Raw genomic sequence first — 22,782 nt, forward strand, 5'->3', positions numbered from 1 at the left:
CCACTATTTCAGGTTCTGATGTGATTATTAGGTCTAGTCTTGATGGTTCTTCATTTCTATACCTAGTGTTCTCTTGAATCCATTGTGTCATTGTATGGTCAATAATCATCTCAAGTAGAACATTTCCCCATGAGTCATCTCCACCCTTTACTGTCATCTCTTCCTAGCAGACTTCTTTGCAATTTAAGTTGCCCATCATAACTATTCTTCCTCCATCTTCCAATATCTTATTTAATGTTATCCTTGTGTCTTCTGACATACTTTTATGTTCTCTCTCTTCCCACGAGGCTGTTTTTGGAGGTGCATAATTTATTACAAACTTTCTGCTCTTCTTATCTCTGTCTTCCACTTCGATTGTAATCGTCTCTATTCTTTCCATATGTGACACTCCTCATGTTTATATCCTTCTTAGTCAGGAACATAACTCCACCCCCTTGTTTTGTCTCTCTGTTTCTAATTTAATAATTATATGCATCATGTCCTACACTGTTGGGTGGTAGTGGACCTTTTAATTTTGTCTCTACAATTCCCATTATTTCCAGTCCTTTTTCCTTCAGATAATCATTTAGTTCATTCAATCCTGTTATTAATCCATCTATATTTGTGTAAGACACTCTTAATTTTCTGCTACTTACATTGTATTTTCTGTTTCCCTTTTGTTTTTCTCTGTTATGACACATTTCCTCACTTTCATATTCACTACTCTCCAATAGAATTCCTCTATTTCTGACTCTGATCTCATCTCGTTTTTTTCTTTAGCTTCTTGTCTTTTTGTCTTCTCATCCTCTCTTTCCTCTTTATTCATTTCTCTTTTTATCCATACCTGCTAGTTTCCCTGTTTTTGCTAAGATATTCTCTGTTGTCATATGTGACCTGAATTTAACCTTAATTGGTCTGGTCTTATCTGTACTATATTTCCCGAGCCTATACATTTCTTCAATTTGTTTCCCGATTTTAGGTTCATCTTCCTGAACTAATTCTAATATACTATTTACTTTTTCCTCTTTGATTCTTGTGGTTCTATTTAGAATATACTTCTCTTACATTCCTAATATAATTATACATTTCTTTTTATCTGCTAAGTCTCTTACTATATTCTCCTTCTGTCTCATCACTTTAATAACTGTGTCTTCAGTTTCTTTCATCTGCTGTTTTACATACATACATACATATACCAAGGCTTTTTCCCCCTTCCAAGGGAGGTAGCCACAAAGGGAAAGGCATAAAAACACTCCCACCCATTTCATCCCTAAATACACTCCACACCCCTCCCACCCTTCCTCTCATCTGAGCACCAGGGTTCAGGGATGACCCGTCATCCAGATGGTGCTCTGCTGTTTTACTATGTCATTAAATGCATTTTTGTTGTTCTCTTTGATTTTTTTCCATTCCTGTGTTTCTTTTGCTATGGACTCTTTATTCTCTTTATTATTCTTTAATTCCTCATTCTCATCTTTTACTTCTTTTAACTGTCTTTTTAATACTTCTATTTAGTTAGTTTTTGGTTCACCTTCTCTAATTCTTCCAGTTTTTCAACTCTCTGCGTGATCTGTGTGAGTTCACCGAACCTATCCTCCCAATGTTTGACAATTTTCTCAATTTTTTCTTCTAGGCTTGCTAATCGGGGAGGGTTGGCTTCCCCCCCTCATTAAATCATTGAAAATTGTTATCTTCACCTTCCATTGTGCTGCTCTTATCTATATTTCTAATCTTTATATTTGTATTAATCCCTTCTTTGTCACTAAAGTCATCTGGCCCGCGTTTGTTTACAAGGCGTCTGCCTGCCTGGACCAAATTCTCCCCTTCCTTATTTCCTTCCATTTCCCTCAGTAATCCCTCCCCTTCTCCTTTTTCATCACCTTCCCACTACACCACAAGCTTTCCCCTTCCCTATAAATACAACACAGGTACTTCCTTGTCGTTGTGATCCTTGAAATTCTTGGATAACTCCAGAGTCTGAACTTCACTGCCACTTTGACTGACGTGTATGTGTGTGTGTTTATATATATATATATATATATATATATATATGTATATGTGTATACACACACACACACACATACACACACATACATACATATACCAAAGGGTTTTTTCTCCTACAGGGGGGGAGTAGCCAAAAAGAAAAAGGTATAGAAACCACTCCCACCCATTCCATTTCCTATATATTCCACTCCCCTCCTCCCTCCCTCTTATCCTGGCACCTCCTGGTGTATATGTATACACATATACATATATATATATATATATATATATTTACAGATATGGAAAATTTTCTTTGGTGGTCGTTACATCATTCTCTTGATGGGACTGTTCTCCATCTACACTGGAGTAATCTACAATGATGTATTCTCCAAGTCTTTCAACATTTTTGGATCTTCTTGGCATGTGAAACCTGGCATTCCTGATACGACATTGATTAATGACAAGCAGGTCACCCTTAACCCAGGTGACCGTGAAGAATATATAGGAACTCCATATCCTGTTGGGTTGGATCCTATGTGGCAGGTGAGTAATTTTTTATTGTAGAATGCTTCATTACCCATTTGTATTTACAGGAACATCACAGTTGATATGAGCTATATATTCACCTCATTCTCAGTTTTCCCCTCATGTTCACTCCATCCACCTCTGCCTTCTACACTCATTTTGCTGGACTTTTTCACTTGTTCTTTTGATTTGCCTAAGCCATCCTGGTATTATTTGATCAGCCTCATCTCCCAGTTCCCTTTCCACCTCTGCTCTCTGTCTCACATCCACATTTCTCACTATCCATCCTAGCAGTCCACACCATACTTCTTTAAACACTCAGATATCTTTATGCTTTTTGTCATCCCATAATACCTCCCAGTCAGTTCTGTTTTCTTATTTCTTCTCAACAACCATTCCTCATATGCATGTCTTCTGCACCACCACTGTCCCACTATTCACTGCCCCTCCTCTTCCCTCCTATCCTCTTTACCCTACACACCATTTTTGTACACTTGACTCTTCTAGAACATATTCATTCCTCCTCTACTCCTGTTTCTCCTTTATCCTTTACTACATCCCATAGCTCTCAGCTTTGCCCAATATTCTTTCTCTCTCTCCTCGTTCAATATCAGCACCTCTCTGCTTACTTCCTTTTTCTTCTTTCTCCACTTGATTTGTACTCTGCAGTTTCATTTTCACCCACATCATCCTCAGTGATACACCCTTCCATTCTACCACACATACATCTCTTCAGTTACCAATAGGGTCACTCCATCCTTCCTTTGCCCTCTTACCTCTCCCAACACTCTACATACCACATTTCCAAACTCAAACTTGCGGTACTCCCCAAGGCAGGCTTAGCTCCTCTTGGGGATCGGTGCCACCTGCGTAGAGCTGATGGCCAGGGGTGGTTGCTGCTGTTTGGCCCCCAACTCTTGGGGTTGGGGGGTGGTCCCACGACGAAGACGCTGCAGCTTCACAGATAACACAACAGAAATCCAATCCATCCGAATCCGCACAGGCAACAAATCAACACTGACAATAGTTAACATGTACATTCCCCCCCCCCAATCATCCCTCACAGTTCCAAACACCTTCAGGCCTCAACTTAGCCAACTAGCCTCAATCTCCAACCTGATCATGGGTGGTGACTTCAACGCCAAGTCGTCTGCCTGGTATGTCGACAACCCTGACACAGACAGAGGGCTTGTTATACAGACTCAGTTTGACTCATTGACTATCATGAACAACACACATAATCATACACACATCCCACACCAAGCCCTCTACTCTCCCTCCTCTCCTGATATCACCTTCTGTTCCCCCTGCCTAACCCCAACAACATCATGGAGAGTGGCTGGAACCCTTGGTTCTGACCACCTTCCAATCATCATCACCACCAAAACAAGATGCACCCCAGTTGGCCACAGACACACATACACCAATTACAAGAGAGCTAACTGGGAAGCTTTTACTGAAGAGACAGAACAACATTTTGAAACACTTAACAGTACACCAATCACAAACATAAACAATGCTGTACACACTTTTAATACATACAAAACGCAGACAAGAAATACATCCCTAGAGGCAACAGAAAATCACACAACCCCAACTTCACACCAGAAATCCAAGGCCTTATCAGACAACGTGACACACTTAAACACAGTACCCCCACACCTATCCCTCAAAACATAGACCAAATACAAACACTAAACACTGTAATTGCCAATAAAATACACGAACAAAAAACACAAAAATTGGCAAAACTTTATCAATACACTTGATCACAAAACAAACACCAGCAAATTGTACAAAATACTCAACGGCATTACACTATCCAACAGTAACACTACACGCTCTCACGCAGCAATAATCATAACAACAGATAATCTACCCTCAAACAGACAACAAGCAAACGCACTCATAAGTCATTTTGTACAGACAAGCCATCTCACTTCTCACCCTGACGACCGACGCACCATTTGACGTAAGAAATACTTTCCTACAGACTCAAACTATACACCCTTTATAGACAGTCAGACAAAACACATAATACATAATCTCAAACACTCATCTGCCTGTGGCTCTGATAACATAAGCAACATCCACCTAAAACACATTGGACCACAAGGTATACACGCACTCACAAACATTGCAAACTACAGCTATTCACACAACACTATACCCGACATCTGGAAGCATGGTAAAATAATCACCATTCCAAAACCGAACAAAGACCCAACAATCCCAACATTGCACCACCCAGTCACACTTCTCTGCACCCCCTCTAAAATCATTGAACACCTAATACTTAAACTTGTCACACCACATATTCCCCTTGCTGACTCACAACATGGTTTTAGGCCACTACACTCCACAAACACTCTTCTGATAAACCTCACACAAAGAATTTTTGATGGCATCAATTCAGATAGGCCCCACCACAGAACACTTCTTATAACATTAGACATTAGTAAAGCTTTTGATGCTATCCCCCACCACAACCTAACAAATAAAATATATAACACAAACATGCACAATAATACTAAAAGATGGCTGGCCAATTATCTGGCAGGTAGGAATGCTTACGTGTCATATAATGGCCAATTATTGCACATCAGAAACATTAAGAATGGGGTACCACAGGGCTCAGTTCTATCCCCCACACTATTTAATCTATACATGCATGACTTACCCACACCAGACACCTCAGAAATACTAATCTCTTCCTACGCAGACGACATAACAATCACATGCACACATCGTAACACAGACAAAGCTGCAGAAATAATCCAGCCATACCTTGATACACTCAACACATGGTTCATCACAAACAGACTCAAAATAGCTCCAACCAAATCTACAGCAACACTTCTCACCAACTGGACAAAAGAACACAAATACATACCTCATCTCTACATCAACAACACTCTAATACCACACACAAACACACCGAAAATTCTTGGTGTAACATGCGATACATCCATGTCTTTCAAACAACACATCACAAACATAAAAAACAAATGCACACCTAGACTTAACGCACTTAAGTCAATCACTGGAACAACATTTGGACAAAACAAAGAAACTAATATAACAATATACAAACAATGCATACGCTCAGTGATGAATTATGCGAGTCCTGCATGGGCTCCTAATCTCAGCGAGACACACAACACCCTTCAAATCATACAAAACAAAGCCCTAAAAACAATTACAGGCTGCACAAATACAACACCTACAGACCATTTACACCATGAAACAAAAGTCCTCAAAGTCAAGGACCACCTCGACATGAGAGGCACACAAACACTTGCCGCAGCCACCACAAACACATCACACCCGCTACACTACATAGCAGAACACCCACACACACCAAGAAACATTAAAACAACACCCAAAGACCTTTATCACGCACAGATACTCTCTTCTCTTCCTCCACAACCACCAAATACCAGCCTCCGGAAACATATTCATAATCATATCACTCACCGCTCCATTAACACACTGAAAGACAACACACTGCTGCATGCCAGACCCCCTGATATCCACCCTTCTGAATCCTCTCTCCCACAAAAGGACAGAGTCCACCTGGCCAGACTGCGGTGTGGCCACCACCCAGCACTTCTAAGCTACCAGAAGAGGCTGGATGACTGCATTGTAAACAGCTGCCCAGGATGTAACACTTCACCCCATACCATACAACACATAATGGAAGACTGCATTATACACAGTCATGCATGCAAACAACACAACATACACTCTATAAAGGATTTGTGAGAAAACCCAGTTTCGGCTGTGGTATTCCTTGGAGAGACGGGACTGCTCGGACAGACAGTCTAGGGAACGACAACAACAACAACAACTCAAACTTGCCCATTCCTTTCAGTAATGTTTTACTCTATTCTAACACATCCATCTTTCTTCTCACTATCATACTACCAATCATCCCCCTTTTGCTGTCATCCATCCCACATCTGTGTACATTCAGTGACCCATATACTAAGGTTCTGGTTGGAGTGTTCTTCCAGATCGTCTTTAGCCTTGACTCTTCATAGAAGAAAATTATCTACATTATACACAACAAACCTTGGGATTGAAGGGTCACCCTGCTAGTCCACCATCACAATGCTTGTGATGAGGCAGTAGGTGACTTCTCATAAAAGAAAACTATCTATATTATACGCAAATAAAATCCATTCAACAAGCCCTCTCATCACAATGCTTGTGATGGAGCATTTTGTGACAAGTGACACACCATAGTGTGTTAACAGTAGGAAAGATTTAAGGGTGAAATTGTGTTGTGAAAGTTTTCTAGCATCGCCTTGTAGTGCTCTTTTAATTTCACACTATTTTGAATCTGTGCGATTAGATTTTGCAAAACTCACAGGAGTAATGTACAGTAAAAACTATACCCCCCTGGTATCTGGTGCATTGGTATATTCTTATGTTCATTAAAGGTAAATGAAAACGTGAGGATTTGTACTCCTATGATTTGATATGATGATTGTTTTCATCTTTTACTGTTTTTTGTTATTTTCAGATTTCAGCTAACAAGATAGCATTCCAGAATAGTTACAAGATGAAGATATCAATCATCATTGGTGTGGTGCACATGCTGTTTGGGGTAATGGTTTCCATCCTTAACCATGTGTAAGTATTGTAGATAGCTCAGCTTTTCATTTTCATAATATGTACTGTATAACAATCAATCAATCTATTGCCTCTGGTCTCATGTACAGAATACCTGTGGCCACCAGGAAACCGGCAAGAACTTCCAGGTGTGACCAAATAACATTGACATCATATGCATATAGAACTTTCACTGTAGGACTTCTTTTCTTTCAGGTTTTTCCGTCGAGTGATCAACATCGTTTGTGAGTTTATTCCTCAGCTCATCTTCCTGGTTGGTCTGTTTGGCTATTTGGTTATCTTGGTGTTCCATAAATGGGTCAATTATGGTGAAGGTCCTGAATTTGATGTTCAGCATGGGTCTTCATGCGCCCCCTCGGTCCTCATCACTTTCATCAACATGGTACTCATGAAGAAAGAGAATGTAAGTGGAAAAGCAAAAACTGTACTGATTAGTTTTTTCAGTTCAATTGCTCTGTAGGTAATGGCTTATTGGTTGGAGAAGAAGGAAAAAAGATAGTGCAGTGGGGTCCTCATGTGAATGGTTCCCTATATGAACAAACGGCTTTTCTGAAGATTTGCAAATTGAGCCGAAATTTTAACAGTGAACTGTAAACAGACTGTGCATACAAAGTGCCAAGGAGTGGCCTTGATTGAGGAAGTTGCTGTGTTGCATTCATTTTTCATCAAAGACTGAGAACATAGCTCACACATTTTCACATTTTATGGTGACTCAAGCTGATACATGTATTTAGATCCTCATGGAGCTTCTTTAGAAGCCAAAGTAATAACCATGAAGTAGAGAGATAGTTCAGTCAAAAGGACCTTGATATATAGATAGTTATTGTTCCAGAATTCTGTCTCAGGGGATATTTGTTTATATTTTCAACTCATTTACTATACACTTCCAATCATTTTACTTTTGGCTAAAGATTTGTATATTTTTATTTCTATTCATACTTGAACTAATGTTATCATCATTGTTCAACAGGAAGAAGGCAGTGTTTGTAGCCAGTACATGTACCCTTATCAGTACATAATCCAGATGGTCATGTTAATCATTTGTGTTATTTGTGTGCCTATTATGCTGATCCCAAAACCAATAATTTTGAAGAAGCAACATGATAATAAGGTGATCATGAGGCAGCTGCAGAGACAGAGAGCAGAGGTAAGTCTTCACAGATTTAGTTTAGAATAGTGGAAACAGAAAACACGATGGAAGTAGCAGAAAATTGAAAATTTCTTACACAAATATACATACATACATATACCAAGGCTTTTTCCCCCTTACAAGCGAGGTAGCCAAAAAGGAAAAGGCATAAAATCACTTCCACCCATTCCACCCACAAATATAGATGGCTTAATAACAGGCTTGAACGAACTGAATGATTATCTGAAGGAAAAAGAACTGGACATAATGGGAATTGTGGAGACAAAATTGAAAGGTCCACTACCACCCAACATTTTAGGACATGGTGCATATAATTGTTGGATTAGAAACAGAGAGATAAAACAAGGGGGTAGAGTTATGTTCCTGACTAAGAAGGATATAAATGTGAGGAATGTTACATATGGAGAAAAAAGAGTAGAGATGATTGTGATGGAAGTGGAGGACAAGGATGGGAAGAGTAGGAAGTTTGTAATAAATTATGTGCCTCCTAAAACAGCTTCATGGGAAAGGAGAGAACACAAAAATATGTTAGAAGACACAAGGATAACACTAAATAAGATAATGGAAGATGGAGGAAGAATAGTTATAATGGGTGACTTTAATTGTAAAGAAATCTGCTGGGAAGAGATGACATTGAAAGGTGGAGACAACCTATGGGGAAGGGTACTACTTAATATGATTATAGAACATACAATGACGCAATGGATACAAGAGAATACTAGGTATAGAAATGAGGAAGAACCATCGAGACTAGACCTAATAATCACATCAGAACCTGAAATAGTGGACAAGATTGAATACAAGACACCAATAAGTAAAAGTGACCACATAGTGGTTGAACTAGAACTAAAGGAGGAAAAATACATGAAAAAAACGAACAATATAGAGAGGGAAGACTGATGTATGGGATTTTTTTTTTTTTTTTAAATAGGAGAATTCTTTCAAAAAGCAGACTGGGAAAGGATACATAAGAAAGAAACAATAGTAGAAGAAAAATGGACTAATTTGACAAAAATTTATAAAGGAGTGGAAAAGTATGTTCAAGACAAAGCAAGAAGAAGAATATATAAAGTGTTGGTACAGCAAAAGATGTAAGGAGCTGAAAGACAGAAGGGATAAAGCTTGGATAAAATGGAGAAAAGACAAAAGACCTGAAAAATGGAAAATATATTCTAGTTACAGAAATGAGTATGTACAAGTGTGCAGAGAAGAAAAGAGAAAATATTAAAAAGGTCAGAAAAATGTAAAGATCAACCAAAACTATTTTACAGATTTGTAAACAACAAACTGAAAAACAGGCAGGAGTTGGAGAAACTATGACAAGGAGTTGAATACACAGGGGAAATAAAAGTGGCAGAAATTATAAACAAGCATTTTAGATCGGTGTTTACGAGGGAGAACATACAAGCTAGAGATATTGAGTAGGAGAAAGTCCCCCCTATGAAAGAGATAGAAGTAACAAGGAATGAAATAGTGAATCACTTGAGTAAACTCGATGTCAGAAAATCGCATGGACCAGATGAAATAGCAAACTGGATTTTGAGAGAATGCAAGAATGAACTAACAGACAAAATACATAGTCTAATAAGCAGTTCTTTGAAAGAAGGAAAAGTTCCAGAAGATTGGAAAAGAACAAATATAGTACCAATATATAAAGGGGGAAACAAGGAAGACCCTACTGACTATAGACTGGTCTCTCTTACAAGTACAATAGCTAAAATTTGTGAAAGAATGATCAAAACTAGATGGGTAAGGCATTTGGAAAAAAAAAACTTACTAAACCCAAGACAATTTGGATTTAGACAAGGATGATCATGCATCACAAACTTAATGTGTTTCTATTCAAGGTTAATAGATGTGATGCAGGAAAGAGATGGATGGGCTGATTGTGCATTTCTAGACCTGAAAAAAGCTTTTGCAAAGGTGCCACATAAGAAATTGCTAAAGAAATTAGAAACTGCTGGAGGAATACAGGGCAAACTGCTGAAATGGATGGAAGACTTCCTGCATGAAAGAAAAATGAGAGTGGTGATAAGAGACAAACATTCTAATTGCGATGAAGTGATAAGTGGAGTTCCATAAGGAACAGTTTTGGCCCCAATAATCTTTGCTATATATATTAATGATATGGATAAAGGCATTGAAAGTTATATGAGCTTCTTTGTGGATGATGCAAAATTGTTGAAAAAAGTGAACTCTGAAGAAGATTGTGAGTTGCTACAGAATGATCTCAACAAAGTATAGGAATGGAGTAGGAAGTGGGAGATGGAATTCAATATTAAGAAGTGTAGTATAATGGAATTTGGAAGAAGCAAAAAAAAGAATAGTGGGATCATATACCGGTAAATTGGGAGAGGAAGAAATAAAAAAAGTAGAAAATGAGAAGGACCTGGGAGTCATTATTATGAATAATATGTCCCCTGAGAAACATATAAACAAGATTTTTGGAGAAACTTATAATTTAATAAGAACAATCAAAGTAGCATTTAAATGCCTGGACAAAGAATTGGTGAAGAAAATACTAATCACTTTGATAAGACCAAGATTGGAGTATGCAGCAACGACATGGTCACCAATTACAAAAAAAAAATGTATAACAAAACTTGAAAGAATACAAAAAGCAATTACGAAACTGGCACCAACACTTTCAGAACTATCATATGAAGAGAGACTAGCAAAACTGGAACTACAGACATTAGAACAAAGAAGAGAGAGAGGAGACTTGATAACTATTTATAGAATCATGAAAGGCATAGAAACTATTGATAGAGAAGATCTAATAAAATGGGATAGCAGAGATACAAGAGGACACAGAAAGAAAATCAAGAAGGACAGTTATAGAAGAGACCTGAAAAAAAAATAGCTTTCCCCACAGGGTGATAGAGGTCTGGAACAAATTAGATGAGAAAGTGGTATGTGCAAAAACAATTCATGAATTTAAAAGCAGTCTAGACAAAATGAGATATGAAGCCGGGACACCACGAGCATAGCTCCCCTTCCTGTATAATACAATTAGGTAAATACAATTAGGTAAATACGCACACACCACAGGTGCGAATGGATGGCTAGAAATGAGCTCTGATGTGCAGCACTTTTGATAAATTCAAAGGAAACACCTAGTATTGTATGTATATTTGGGATAGGGAACTGTGTTTATCGAGTGACCAAAATGATAAAATAGAGAAGTTTCACATCAGTGATAAACACACAAAATGGAGAATGATGGAGAAAGACAAAAATATAATGAACCTACGAAGAGAAGATTGGATGTAAGCAGGGTGGAATCACTGTTGTGGGTCATACCTAAAAACTCTTGTAATATGGAAACCCTGAAATGAACTCAAAGGTTTGAAAATAAAAAAAATTCAGGGTTTATAAAAGAAAATGGAATACCAGGAAGAGGTTTAGAATTGGAAAGAGAATCAAGGTTTAAAAATATTCTAAGAAATCAAGAGATTACAGAATTGATCAATGAAATTATAGATCTGAAAGCTGAATATAGGGCAATGGACAGGGAGGTGAAGGAACTGAAAAAACTGAATGCTGAAACTAACACAGAGCTTAATGATCTAAAAAAGGAATTGAATATAGTCAAAAGTGAAAAAAGAATGAAAAATAAAGATATGAACAAAAATGAGGCATTAAAAAAAGAAGTAAAAGAACAAATACAAGTGCTGACTGAGAAAGTTTGAGAAATAATTAAAGAGAAATAAAAAAAGAAAATGGAAAGTGGAACAAGAAAATAAAAAAACAACTTTCAAAGAAATAGTACAGCAACAAGTGGAAGAAAATGCTAAACAGTAATTAAAGTAAGGAAAAAAGAGAATTGGGACAGAGACACAGTGGATAAAAAAATGTGCATAGTGGTTTATGGTATTAAAGAAAAATTTAATGTATCTAGATATCAAAGAGAAAAAGAGGAAAGATAAGTTCTGAAAGTGATACAAGAGGAGGGATAAGCAATGGAAAAAGAAATAGAAGTGCATAGAATGGGGCAATACTCTAAAGAAAAAAATAGACCACTAAAAATCAAACTAAGGTCTCAAATGATAGTGGAAGTACTATCAAAAACAGCAAAGTTGGCAAAAAGTGAAAATTACAAAAATGTATGGATGAAAAAATAAATGAGTGATAAGGAAAAAGAGAGAAAAGATGCTAAGAAATGAAGCAAATGAATAAAAATGAGAGAAGAACAGAGACCAAAAAAGAATGAGTTTTTTTGAGAGTAATAGACCTGAGGCTGAGAAAATGTTTTTTTCTGCATATATATATATATATATATATATATATATATATATATATATATATATATATTTATATATATATATATATATATATATATATATAAGGAAACATAAACAAAAAAGGACAAAGGAAAAAATAAAAAACAATGTATACCAACATAGATGGCATGATTTCAGGAGATAATGGGAATTGTGGAGACAAAATTAAAAGGTCCACTACCCCCTAATACAGTGGAACAAGGTTTATACAACCATTGGATGAAAAATAGAAAGGAGAAACAGGGTGGAGAAGTCCTTTTTTTGACTAAGAAAGGCTTAAATGTGACAGATAACAGAAGGAATAAATAATGTGGAATTAGTTATGATAAAAGTTGAAAAGAGTGACATGAAAAATAGAAAATTTGTAGTAATTTATGTACCCCCAAAAACATTCTTGGACAGAGAGCGATCATTCTGAAATGTTGAAAGACACAAAGCATGCATTAATTGAATTACTGAAAGGAGGAAACATAGTAATTATGGGTGACTCTAACTCTAAAGAAATATGTTGGGAAGAGATAACAGTGAAAAGTGGAGAAGACCTATGGGGAAATATACTACTGGATATGACCATTGAATACACAATGATTCAGTGGGTAAAGGAAAATACCAGATATAGAAATAATGAAGAACCGTCGAGACTAGACATAATATTTATGTCAAAGCCTGATATCATGGATAAAATGGAATAGAAGACATCAATTGGAAATAGTGAGCACATACTAATAGAGTTCAAACTAAAAGAACAAATTGATTTATGAAGAAATGAGAAACACAGAAAAGGAAGACTAATGTACAACAAAACGGATTTTGAGAAACTCAGAAAATTCTTTCAAAATGTAAATTGGGAAAACTTATTAAATGAAGAAACAAAGATGGAAGAGAAATGGAATATATTAAAAGAAATTTATAAAGAAGGAATAGATAAGTACGTACCAAAGCAGAAACAGGAAAAAGTTTTCATTAAGTGCTGGTTCAACAAAAAATGTAGTGAGGCTAAAGATAAAAGAGACAAATCTTGGAAAAGATGAAAAAAAAAAAAGTAAGTGGCAAATATATATTAAACTAAGAAATGAATATGTAAAAATACACAGGGATGAAAAAAGAAACTATGAAAAAGACATAATAGACAAATGCAAGGACCAACCTAAACTATTCTACAAGTATGTGAATGGTAAATTAAAAGATAAACAAGAAATAGAGAAACTGTGTCAAGGGAATGATGAATATACAGAAGATGTAGAAATGGCTGAAATTATGAACAAACATTTTAAATTGTATTCACAATTGAAAGCACACAAAATTGGGATGAAGGACCAAAAGAGCCTCCAATGAAATAAATAATTGTGACACAGAAGGAAATAAGGGACCAAATAATAAACCTTGATGTCAGGAAATCACATGATCTGGATGGAGTTGCAAATTGGATACTAAAAGAATGTATTGATGAACTAATGGACAAAATACATAAGATAATTGATTACTCACTCAAAGAAAGAAAGGTACCATAAGATTGGAAAAATGCAGATATTGTACCAATATATAAAGGGGGAGATAAAGAAGACTGAACAAACTATAGACCGGTCTCCCTTACAAGTACAATAGCTAAAATATGTGAAAAAATGATCAAAAGTAGATGGTTTAAACCTCTGGAAGAAAATAATATACTTAATCAAAAACAATTTGGCTTTAGACATGGAAGATCATGTACCACTAACTTGATTTGCTTTTACTCAAGGCTAATAGACATAATGCAAGAAAGGGATGGGTGGGCTGATTGTGCTTTTCAAGATTTACAAAAGGCATTTGATAAAGTACTACACAAAAAGCTATTAAGAAAAATCAAAATAATAGGTGGTGTACAAGGAAAATTATTGAAATGGATGAAAGTTTTCTTGCATAGAAAAATTAGGGTGGTACTTAGAGACAAAAACTCGACCTGGGAAGAAATGATAAGTTGAGTCCCACAAGGTTATCAGCTCCGATAATGTTTGCCATATATATAAATGACATGGATGAAGGTGTAGAATGTTATGTGAACTTCTTTCCAGATGATGCAAAACTACTAAAGAAAGTACAGAAAAAGACTGTGAATCACTACAGAGACCTGGATAAAGTCTGGGAATGGAGGCAAAAGTGGGAAGTGAACTTCAACATCAAGAAATGTAGTATAACGGGGTTTGGAAAAAGTAAAAATAGAATATCAGGGCAATATAAAATGGTACAAAGGAAGTAAAAAAAAAACTAAGCTCAGAAAAGAACCTAGGAGTAATTATTAACAAAGACATGTCACCAGACAAGCATATTAACAAAATAGTTGGAGAAACCTTCAATTTACTAAGATCAATAAAAGTGGCCTTTGACAACTTGGATGAGATGATGGTAAAGAAAATATTAGTCACACTAATAAGACCAAGATTGGAGTACACTGTGACGCTATGGACACCCAGCACAAAAAAGAATATAAAGAAATTAGAAAGAATTCAAAGAGCAACAACAAAGATGGCACCAACACTTTCTAAATTGACATATGAACAAAGATTGTTCAAACTGGAACTACCAACCCTGTAACAAAGAAGAGAAAGAGGAGATCTATTGGCCATATACAGAATTGTGAAAGGGATGGAAGTCCTTGACAGAGAAGATTTATTAAAGTGGGATAAAAGAAAAACAAGAGAACTGAAAAGAAACTTAAAAAGGATAGTTATAGAAGAGATCTGAAAAAGAATAGTTTCCCACACAGAGTGGTAGATGTCTGGAACAAATTGGATGAGGTAACAGTGTGTGCAGAAACTATACAAGAATTTAAGAACAAACTAGATACTGAAAGATACAAAGACAGGTCACTATGAGCATAAGCTCCCTTCTTGCATAATACAACTAGGTAAATACAATTTTTTTTTCCCTTAAGCAATAATAATAATAAAAAAAAAAACATAATTCCATGTGGAGCTTCTGTAGTACATGATTTTGATAATTGTTTTCCATTGAAAGTCACAGGAGGAAGATGGTATGGCACCTGCTGTACATGAGGAAGGAGACGAGGCATTCGAATTTAGTGAACTTTTCATTCACCAAGCAATTCACACCATTGAATATGTGCTTGGCTCAGTGTCCCACACTGCATCATATCTGCGGTTGTGGGCATTATCATTGGCTCACGCTCAGCTTTCAGAAGTTTTGTGGACCATGGTCTTTCAGATTGGACTGCGGCAGGTAGGTTTTTTGTTCTAATTTATTATTATTATTTTTTTAGTAATTTATTTATTTCTGTTATCTATTTATTGTTTTATTGTTGTTATTCATATGATATTGATATATATTATTATATTATTAATGTATATTGTGGTATTATATCATAATTTTTATGAGGGAGGGGTGGTGAATGGGAGTTGAGTTTGTGGGGATGAAATGGGTGGGAGTGGATTTATACCTTCGACTTTGGCTACCTCCCTTGTGAGGTTGAAAAAGCCATTGGTATATGTATGTATATATATATATATATATATATATATATATATATATATATATATATATATATATATACAGGGTGATCAAACCAAGTGTAGACACACATTTATTTAAAGAACAATACAGTTTTTACAACAAAAAATGAAACATTTCAAGAAAGATGAAGAATAAAGTATAAGGAAGCAAGATATGTAATCAATTTTCAATGTATCCCCCTTTAGCCCTCACTAAGCGCCTCAATCTGTTATGTACATCACTGCAGGCAGCACGTATGGTTTCTGGCGATATTTTGTCCCAACAAGAGCGCAGTTTGACCTTCAGAGTTTCGATATTTGCATGATTTGAACAACAAGCTTCCCTTTCCAAGATACTCCATATTGAAAACTCCATTGGGTTCAAATCAGGAGAGGAAGGAGGCCACAATTCCTTAGGCCAAAACCCTGCCATATTCTCCTTACACCATTTCTGAACAATATTGGCTGTGTGCGATGTGGCTCCATCCTGTTGTAGGGTTATTCCATCTTCTCCGATAGTGTCATCAATCCAGGGAACCAATTTCTCCTTCAGCATCTTGAGATAAACGTGTTGGTTAACTTTTACGCCCTCATCAATGAAGATGAGGGGGGTTTTCTGGCCAGTTGAAGTCACTCCACCCCAAACCATCACAGAAGCTGGTTTCTGCCTCCTAAACATCAGCAATTCATTTAGTGGGAAGACATCTTAATGCACTGCATAGATCCTATCATTTTGGTGATTGTGCACAGCCTGGACAGTGAATAACTTCTCATCTGTCCACAGGACTGGTGGTTGCGTGCCGTTTTCAAGCTTCTCCAAAAGAAGCTTCCCTCTGGCTAATCTTTTGGTCTTTGTCGCTTGTGAGAGTAACTGAACTTTAGTTTTCTTGTATGGCTTGAGACACAGATCCTTTTTCAGCACATTTTGCATTGTCCCATAACTTACTCCAGCCTCTGAAGCCAACATTCTTATGCTTCTCTTTGGATTTCGTCTGATTTTTTCTCTGGTGGTTTTGATGAGCTTTTGCGTTCTTACTGTACGACTGGGAGTGCTTCGTACCTTCGGAAGGGTCGAACCTGTCTCCTTCAAGCGTTTTAAAGCCTTATAAACACCAGCTCTGCTTACACGAGCTTTCAATATTCTACAGATTTCACTGGGGGACTTTCCTGCTTGAGACAATTCTTGAATAGTTGCATTTATCGTGCTCATGATAGACTAAAATCTATATTTCAATCTGCAAAGATAGACAATTGTTTAATAAACACATAAAGCTATACTCCTACACAAAAAGATTTTAAATTTCATTTCGTGAACATATATTTTTTTACAATCAAAATTTGTCTACACTTCGTCTGATCACCCTGTACATACATGCATACATATACCAAAGGCTTTTTCCCCCTACACGGGGGGTAGCCAAAAAGAAAAAGGCATAGAAACCACTCCCACCCTTTCCATTTCCTATATATTCCACTCCCCTCCACCCTCCTCCCTCCCTCTTATCTTGGCACCTCCTGGATGACGGGTCATTCCTGCATCCTGTCCACTGCCCTGGGTCAGAAGCAGTGTCGCAAGACACAGCACATCCACAGCAAGGCCGCTTCATAAATTCGGTGACCCCCCCTCTCCGTCCCCTCATGCAGAAAAGGAGATGACAGGGAGAAATCCCTTCGGGCTGCATCAAATATTTCCTCATACTTACTTCCTCACCCCTCTCCCACCCACTCCCCCTCATGCATCACAGCCTCATCTATACACAACCCTTCTCCATTCACGTATATCTTCTGTCCTCTCCCGTCCTTCCTCCACAGACATTAATCTCTTTTGTAATGCCCCTTTCACCCCATCCATCCATCTCATCCTAGGATGCCCCCTCATATTCACTCCTTCCACCTCCGCCTTCCACACTTCTTTTACTAATCTTTCTTCACTCATTCTTTCCATGTGTCCAAACCATCCCAATACTCTTTCATCAACCCTATCTCCCAACTCCCTTTCCACCCCTGTTCTCCTCCTCACCTCCTCATTTCTCACTCTATCTAGCCTAGTAACCCCTATAGTACTTCTCAGACATCTCATCTCAAACACATTCAAACTCCTTCTCTCTTCCTCTCTCATGTTCCTTGTTTCTGCCCCATATAGTGCTGTTGGCACAATCATTCCTTCATATAACCTCCTCTTAGCATCCATTCCCGGATGTCTATTTCTCATCACACTTTTTAATCCACCAAGGCATTTACTCGCTTCTCTCAATCTACATTCTACCTCCACCCCATTCCTCCCTTTCCTTCCACATTTGCACTCAAGTATCTAAAACTATCCACTTCCTCCAGTCTTTCACCCTTAATACTTATTTCCAGCCTGCTGTCACTCTCTCCCCTTGTATATCTCATCACCTTACTTTTACCCACATCTTCAGCTTTCTTCTTTCACACACCTTCTCAAACTCTGTCACAAACTTCCTCAATCACTCCTCTGATCCTGCTACAAGTGCAGTGTCATCAGCAAACAACAACTGGTTCACCTCCCATTTTTCTCCATTTTCTTTAATCATCTCCAACCCCTGACCCACTACCCTTGCATTCACCTCTTGCACCACCCCATCCATGTAAAGATTGAACAGCCAGGGCGACATAACACATCCCTGACGAAGTCCCACCTTTACCTCAAACCATTCACTCTCTCCATTTCTAATCCTAACACAAGCTCTACTACTCTTGTAAAAACTCTTGACTGCTCTTAACAGCTTTCCTCCTCTCCCATATATTTGTAATACCTCCCACAGTGCCTTCCTGTCTACCCTGTCATAAGCCTTTTCCAGATCCATAAAAGCCCAAAAGACATCCTTACCTTTTCCTATAGGTTTCTCACATATCTGTCTTACCACAAAAATCTGATCTATGCAACCCCTACCTGTCCTAAACCCACACTGTTCCTCACCAATTACTCCCTCTGTTCCTCTCCTAATCCTCTCAATCAAGACCCTCCCATAAGCCTTCCCAACTACACTCAACAAGCTGATCCCTCTGAAACTACTACACTCACACTTGTCCCCTTTTCCCTTGTAAAGCGGAACTATACAGTCACTCCTCCAGTCCTCCGGCACTCAACCCTCTCTTAAACAAACATTAAATAACCTCACCAGCCAGTCCACCATAACTGTACCTCCTTTCTTCAGACATTCTGCATGGCATCCATCCAACCCAGGTGCCTTACCTGCTCTCATCATCTTAACCCCTTCCATACGGTGCCGCACACGTAGGCGTCATGAGGAGCAAGTGGATTCGCGACGCTGCCATATCGGCGTCTTGATTATATTTATTGTAGTCGCCCCTGTGTTTTTACATTCTCCCAAATGCGCCCTTAATCCCATTCTCTGTGGTTTTCAAAATTCGCGGGTGAAAGAGAGAACGATCGATATAAGCGGCGACTATATTTTATGATGCGAATATTATTTCGTTACGTCGTACGGCTGGCATTGGCTGCTGCCCGCGAGATTTAAGTCCCGTATTGAAGTGGTTAACCTCTTCACTCCGGGGCACATCGCACGTCTGGCAGCATTAGCTGCCCAACGTGCGATGTTGCGTCATAATAATCGCATTATAAAAAATAGAGTTAGTGCTCAATCATTCGTTCTCTTTCACCCATGTATTTTGATAACCATAGAAAATTGATGAAGCCAGTTTAGAGAGAATAGAAATTATGTAGGTACGGCTACAATAAATATAATGAAGATGCTGATGTCGGCATCATCGAGTACCCACTTGCTCCCCATGCCGCCTACGTAGGTGTCACCGTATGGAAGTGGTTAACAGCTGCTTTCACTTCATCCTTCCCTATTTCTCCTCCATTTTCCTCTCTCATCACTCTCATTCTCTTGGCACTTCCTACTGCAGCTATATTTCCCTCCCTATCCTTCTTCACATTTAGCAACTCCCTAAAATACTCGGACCACCTTCCTCTCACTGCCTTCTCTTCCATTATCATCTCTCCATCTGCACCCTTTACCTTTTCTTCTCTACTTGATTCGCCTCCCCTTTCTCTTTTAATTTCCTTCCAAAACATCTTTTTATTACTTTCAAAATTTCCTGTCATACTCTTACCCCATTTCACATTTGCTCTCCTCTTTGCTTCCTTTATCTTATGCTTAACTTCCCTTTCTCTCTCTCTCTCTCTCTCTCTCTCTCTCTCTCTATATATATATATATATATATATTTCTATATAATATTTTGATTGATTTTAAAATTTATTATTAAGATGATGAAAGCAGGTAAGGCACCTGGTCTGGATGGATGCCATGAAGAATGTCGTAAAAAAGGAGGTACAGTGATGGTGGACTGGCTGGTGAGGTTATTTAATGCTTGCTGGAGAGAGGGTAGAGTTCCATTTTACAAGGGAAAAGGGGACAAGTGTGAGTGTAGTAGTTTCAGAGGGATTAGCTTGTTAGGTGTAGTTGGGAAGGCTTATGGGAGGATCTTGATTGAGAGGATTAGGAGAGGAACAGAGGGAGTAATTGGTGAGGAACAGTTTGGATTTAGGATGGGTAGAGGTTGTGTAGATCAGATTTTTGTGGTAAGACAGATATGTGAGAAAGCTATAGGAAATGGGAAGAATGTTTTTTGGGCTTTTATAGATCTGGAAAAGGCTTACGACAGGGAAGCAGTGTCGCAAGACACAGCACATCCACAGCAAGGCCGCTTCATTTAAATCAATGCAACAGTCATTATAATTTTGTATTTTTCTGTTCATGTGTTGACTACATCACAGCAGCTTGGCCCAATCTGGGTTTTGATATATTTATTCATGTTTCTATACATCTATGTATATTTTGATATTTGTACACTATATCCCTTTTAATGTTACAGCAAAGTATAGTTGGTGCAGTAATGCTATACTTCATCTTTGCGGCCTGGTCAGTACTGACTATCTCCATCCTGGTTCTCATGGAGGGTTTGTCAGCATTCCTTCACACCCTCCGTCTTCATTGGTAAATAATATTAATATTTGTTACTTATATTGGATGTAAGAGGAATGTCTGTTGAGCAGGAAAGGGAAAGGGTAAGAATTAAGTGTGAGTGGAGAGTAGTTGGATGAGGAAAGGACACAACTGAAGGGATTTCTTGTCTCTGTAATTCTTGAATGGATGAGGAAGAGGGCGAGTGTCACCATGTAAAAAAGCAGTGGAAATAAAATAGCTTCCACTGTTGGTAGAGGTGTTGACTTGTCTTGCTATGTTGCCTCTGACCTGAGGAATGTATGGAGGACGTAGGGATTTGAACTGAGGTAATTCTCACATGAAGTAGGAGTACTACCTTTGAGTTACCTGGAGGTTCCTACAGATGAGATTTAATGTAATAACTCACATTAATATAGCTTCTTGTCCTAAGTTATGTAATCGATGAATAACCCTTTTCCTTTTATTTTTTCCTACAGGGTCGAGTTCCAGTCCAAATTCTATAGTGGGGAAGGTTATGCCTTCACTCCATTTTCCTTCAAGCATTTTATTGAGGGAGAAACAGAAGAGTAAAGATTATGGGCTAATTCAATCGTGAATTGGTTAAAAGAAATTGGCCACATTTTTCATATCTTCCATAATATTTAAATATTTTATACAAACAACTGTTGCCAAATAAATAAGGATTTAAATAAAAAATAATAAAGTTTTGGTAATTTGAGAAGTTGACATGATTCATGATCAGTTTACATTCTGGTTAGTGATTTTGGTTCGTGAACAGATTGATAAACTTTCCCATGTTAGTCAAACAGTGTGGAATTATGTACAGTTTAATTAGTCAGCCATGGCAATTGTATAATTGGGTCATTGGAATTGGCAGACTTTTTTGGGTTGTATGCATTACTTATTAAATTTTAACAAAAAAATGTATTTTATTAGCCTCCCAATTAAAACACTGTGTGAATGATAAGTGTGTTTATGTGCATGCATGATTTGACTTTGCCAACCCTCCATTCCCAAATAAGGGTGGAAAGGCTCTTCCCACTTTGTTTATTTTTTGTATGAGGGTATAAGGAGGAAGTGCCTTGCAAATGAAGTGGTCATGCTGTGGATATGCTATGTCTTGCTGCATTGCTTCTGACCCAGGCAGTGGGCAGGAGATGGGGGATGACCCTTCATCCATGACGATGAGAGGAAAACAATAGGAGTGGGAATGTGACTTGCCTGGCTACCTATCTTATAAGGGTGAATAGGCCCAAGTTATATAGATATATTGACCACCCAAGGGCATAAGAACATAAGAATAAAGGAGACTGCAAGAGACCATAAGGCCTACACTAGGCAGCTCCGTATCCATCACCACCTGTCATCCCCATCCATAAAGTTGTCTAATTGTTTTTTAAAACAACTGATAGTTTCAGTGCTCACTACATGGTTACTATTTATTTCATTCGTCGACTAACCTATTAGTAAACCAATTCTTGCCTATTTCCCTTTTAAATCTAAATTTGTCCAGTTTATAACCATTACTGCGAGTCCTGCCCTGTTGTTTTAATATGATGACCTTGTTTGCATCCTCCTTGTTAAAGCCTTTGATCCACTCGAACACCTCTATTAGATCACCCCGCACTCTGCGTCTTTCCAGAGAGTGTAAGTTAAGGTGCCTAAGCCTCTCTTCGTAAGGGAAATTTCTGAGTCCGTGTATCATTTTGGTAATTCTTCTCTGTACTGATTCTAGTGAATTGATGCCCATTCTGTAGGATGGAGACCAAAACTGTAC

The 22,782-nt window shown here is 37.9% G+C and overlaps 1 protein-coding gene across 2 annotated transcripts in view; it reads left to right on the top strand.

Moving 5' to 3' along the window:
• Window positions 1-21,708, top strand: part of Vha100-1 (V-type ATPase subunit a family protein Vha100-1) — a 47,663-nt gene extending 25,955 nt beyond the window's left edge. For both annotated transcript variants that reach the window (XM_076186350.1, XM_076186351.1), the window contains exons 11-17: window positions 2,263-2,508; window positions 7,019-7,128; window positions 7,324-7,531; window positions 8,099-8,275; window positions 15,556-15,777; window positions 20,914-21,035; window positions 21,482-21,708. In XM_076186350.1, coding sequence (XP_076042465.1) covers window positions 2,263-2,508; window positions 7,019-7,128; window positions 7,324-7,531; window positions 8,099-8,275; window positions 15,556-15,777; window positions 20,914-21,035; window positions 21,482-21,575 — 1,179 coding nt within the window. In that variant the 3' untranslated portion in view covers window positions 21,576-21,708. The remainder of the gene's footprint in view (window positions 1-2,262; window positions 2,509-7,018; window positions 7,129-7,323; window positions 7,532-8,098; window positions 8,276-15,555; window positions 15,778-20,913; window positions 21,036-21,481) is intronic.
• The last annotated feature ends 1,074 nt before the right edge of the window (window positions 21,709-22,782 follow it).

Source organism: Oratosquilla oratoria, chromosome 6 (assembly GCF_046742065.1).
Source record: "Oratosquilla oratoria isolate Oo_2021 chromosome 6, ASM4674206v1, whole genome shotgun sequence".
In the NCBI taxonomy this organism is placed as follows: Eukaryota; Metazoa; Arthropoda; class Malacostraca; order Stomatopoda; family Squillidae; genus Oratosquilla; species Oratosquilla oratoria.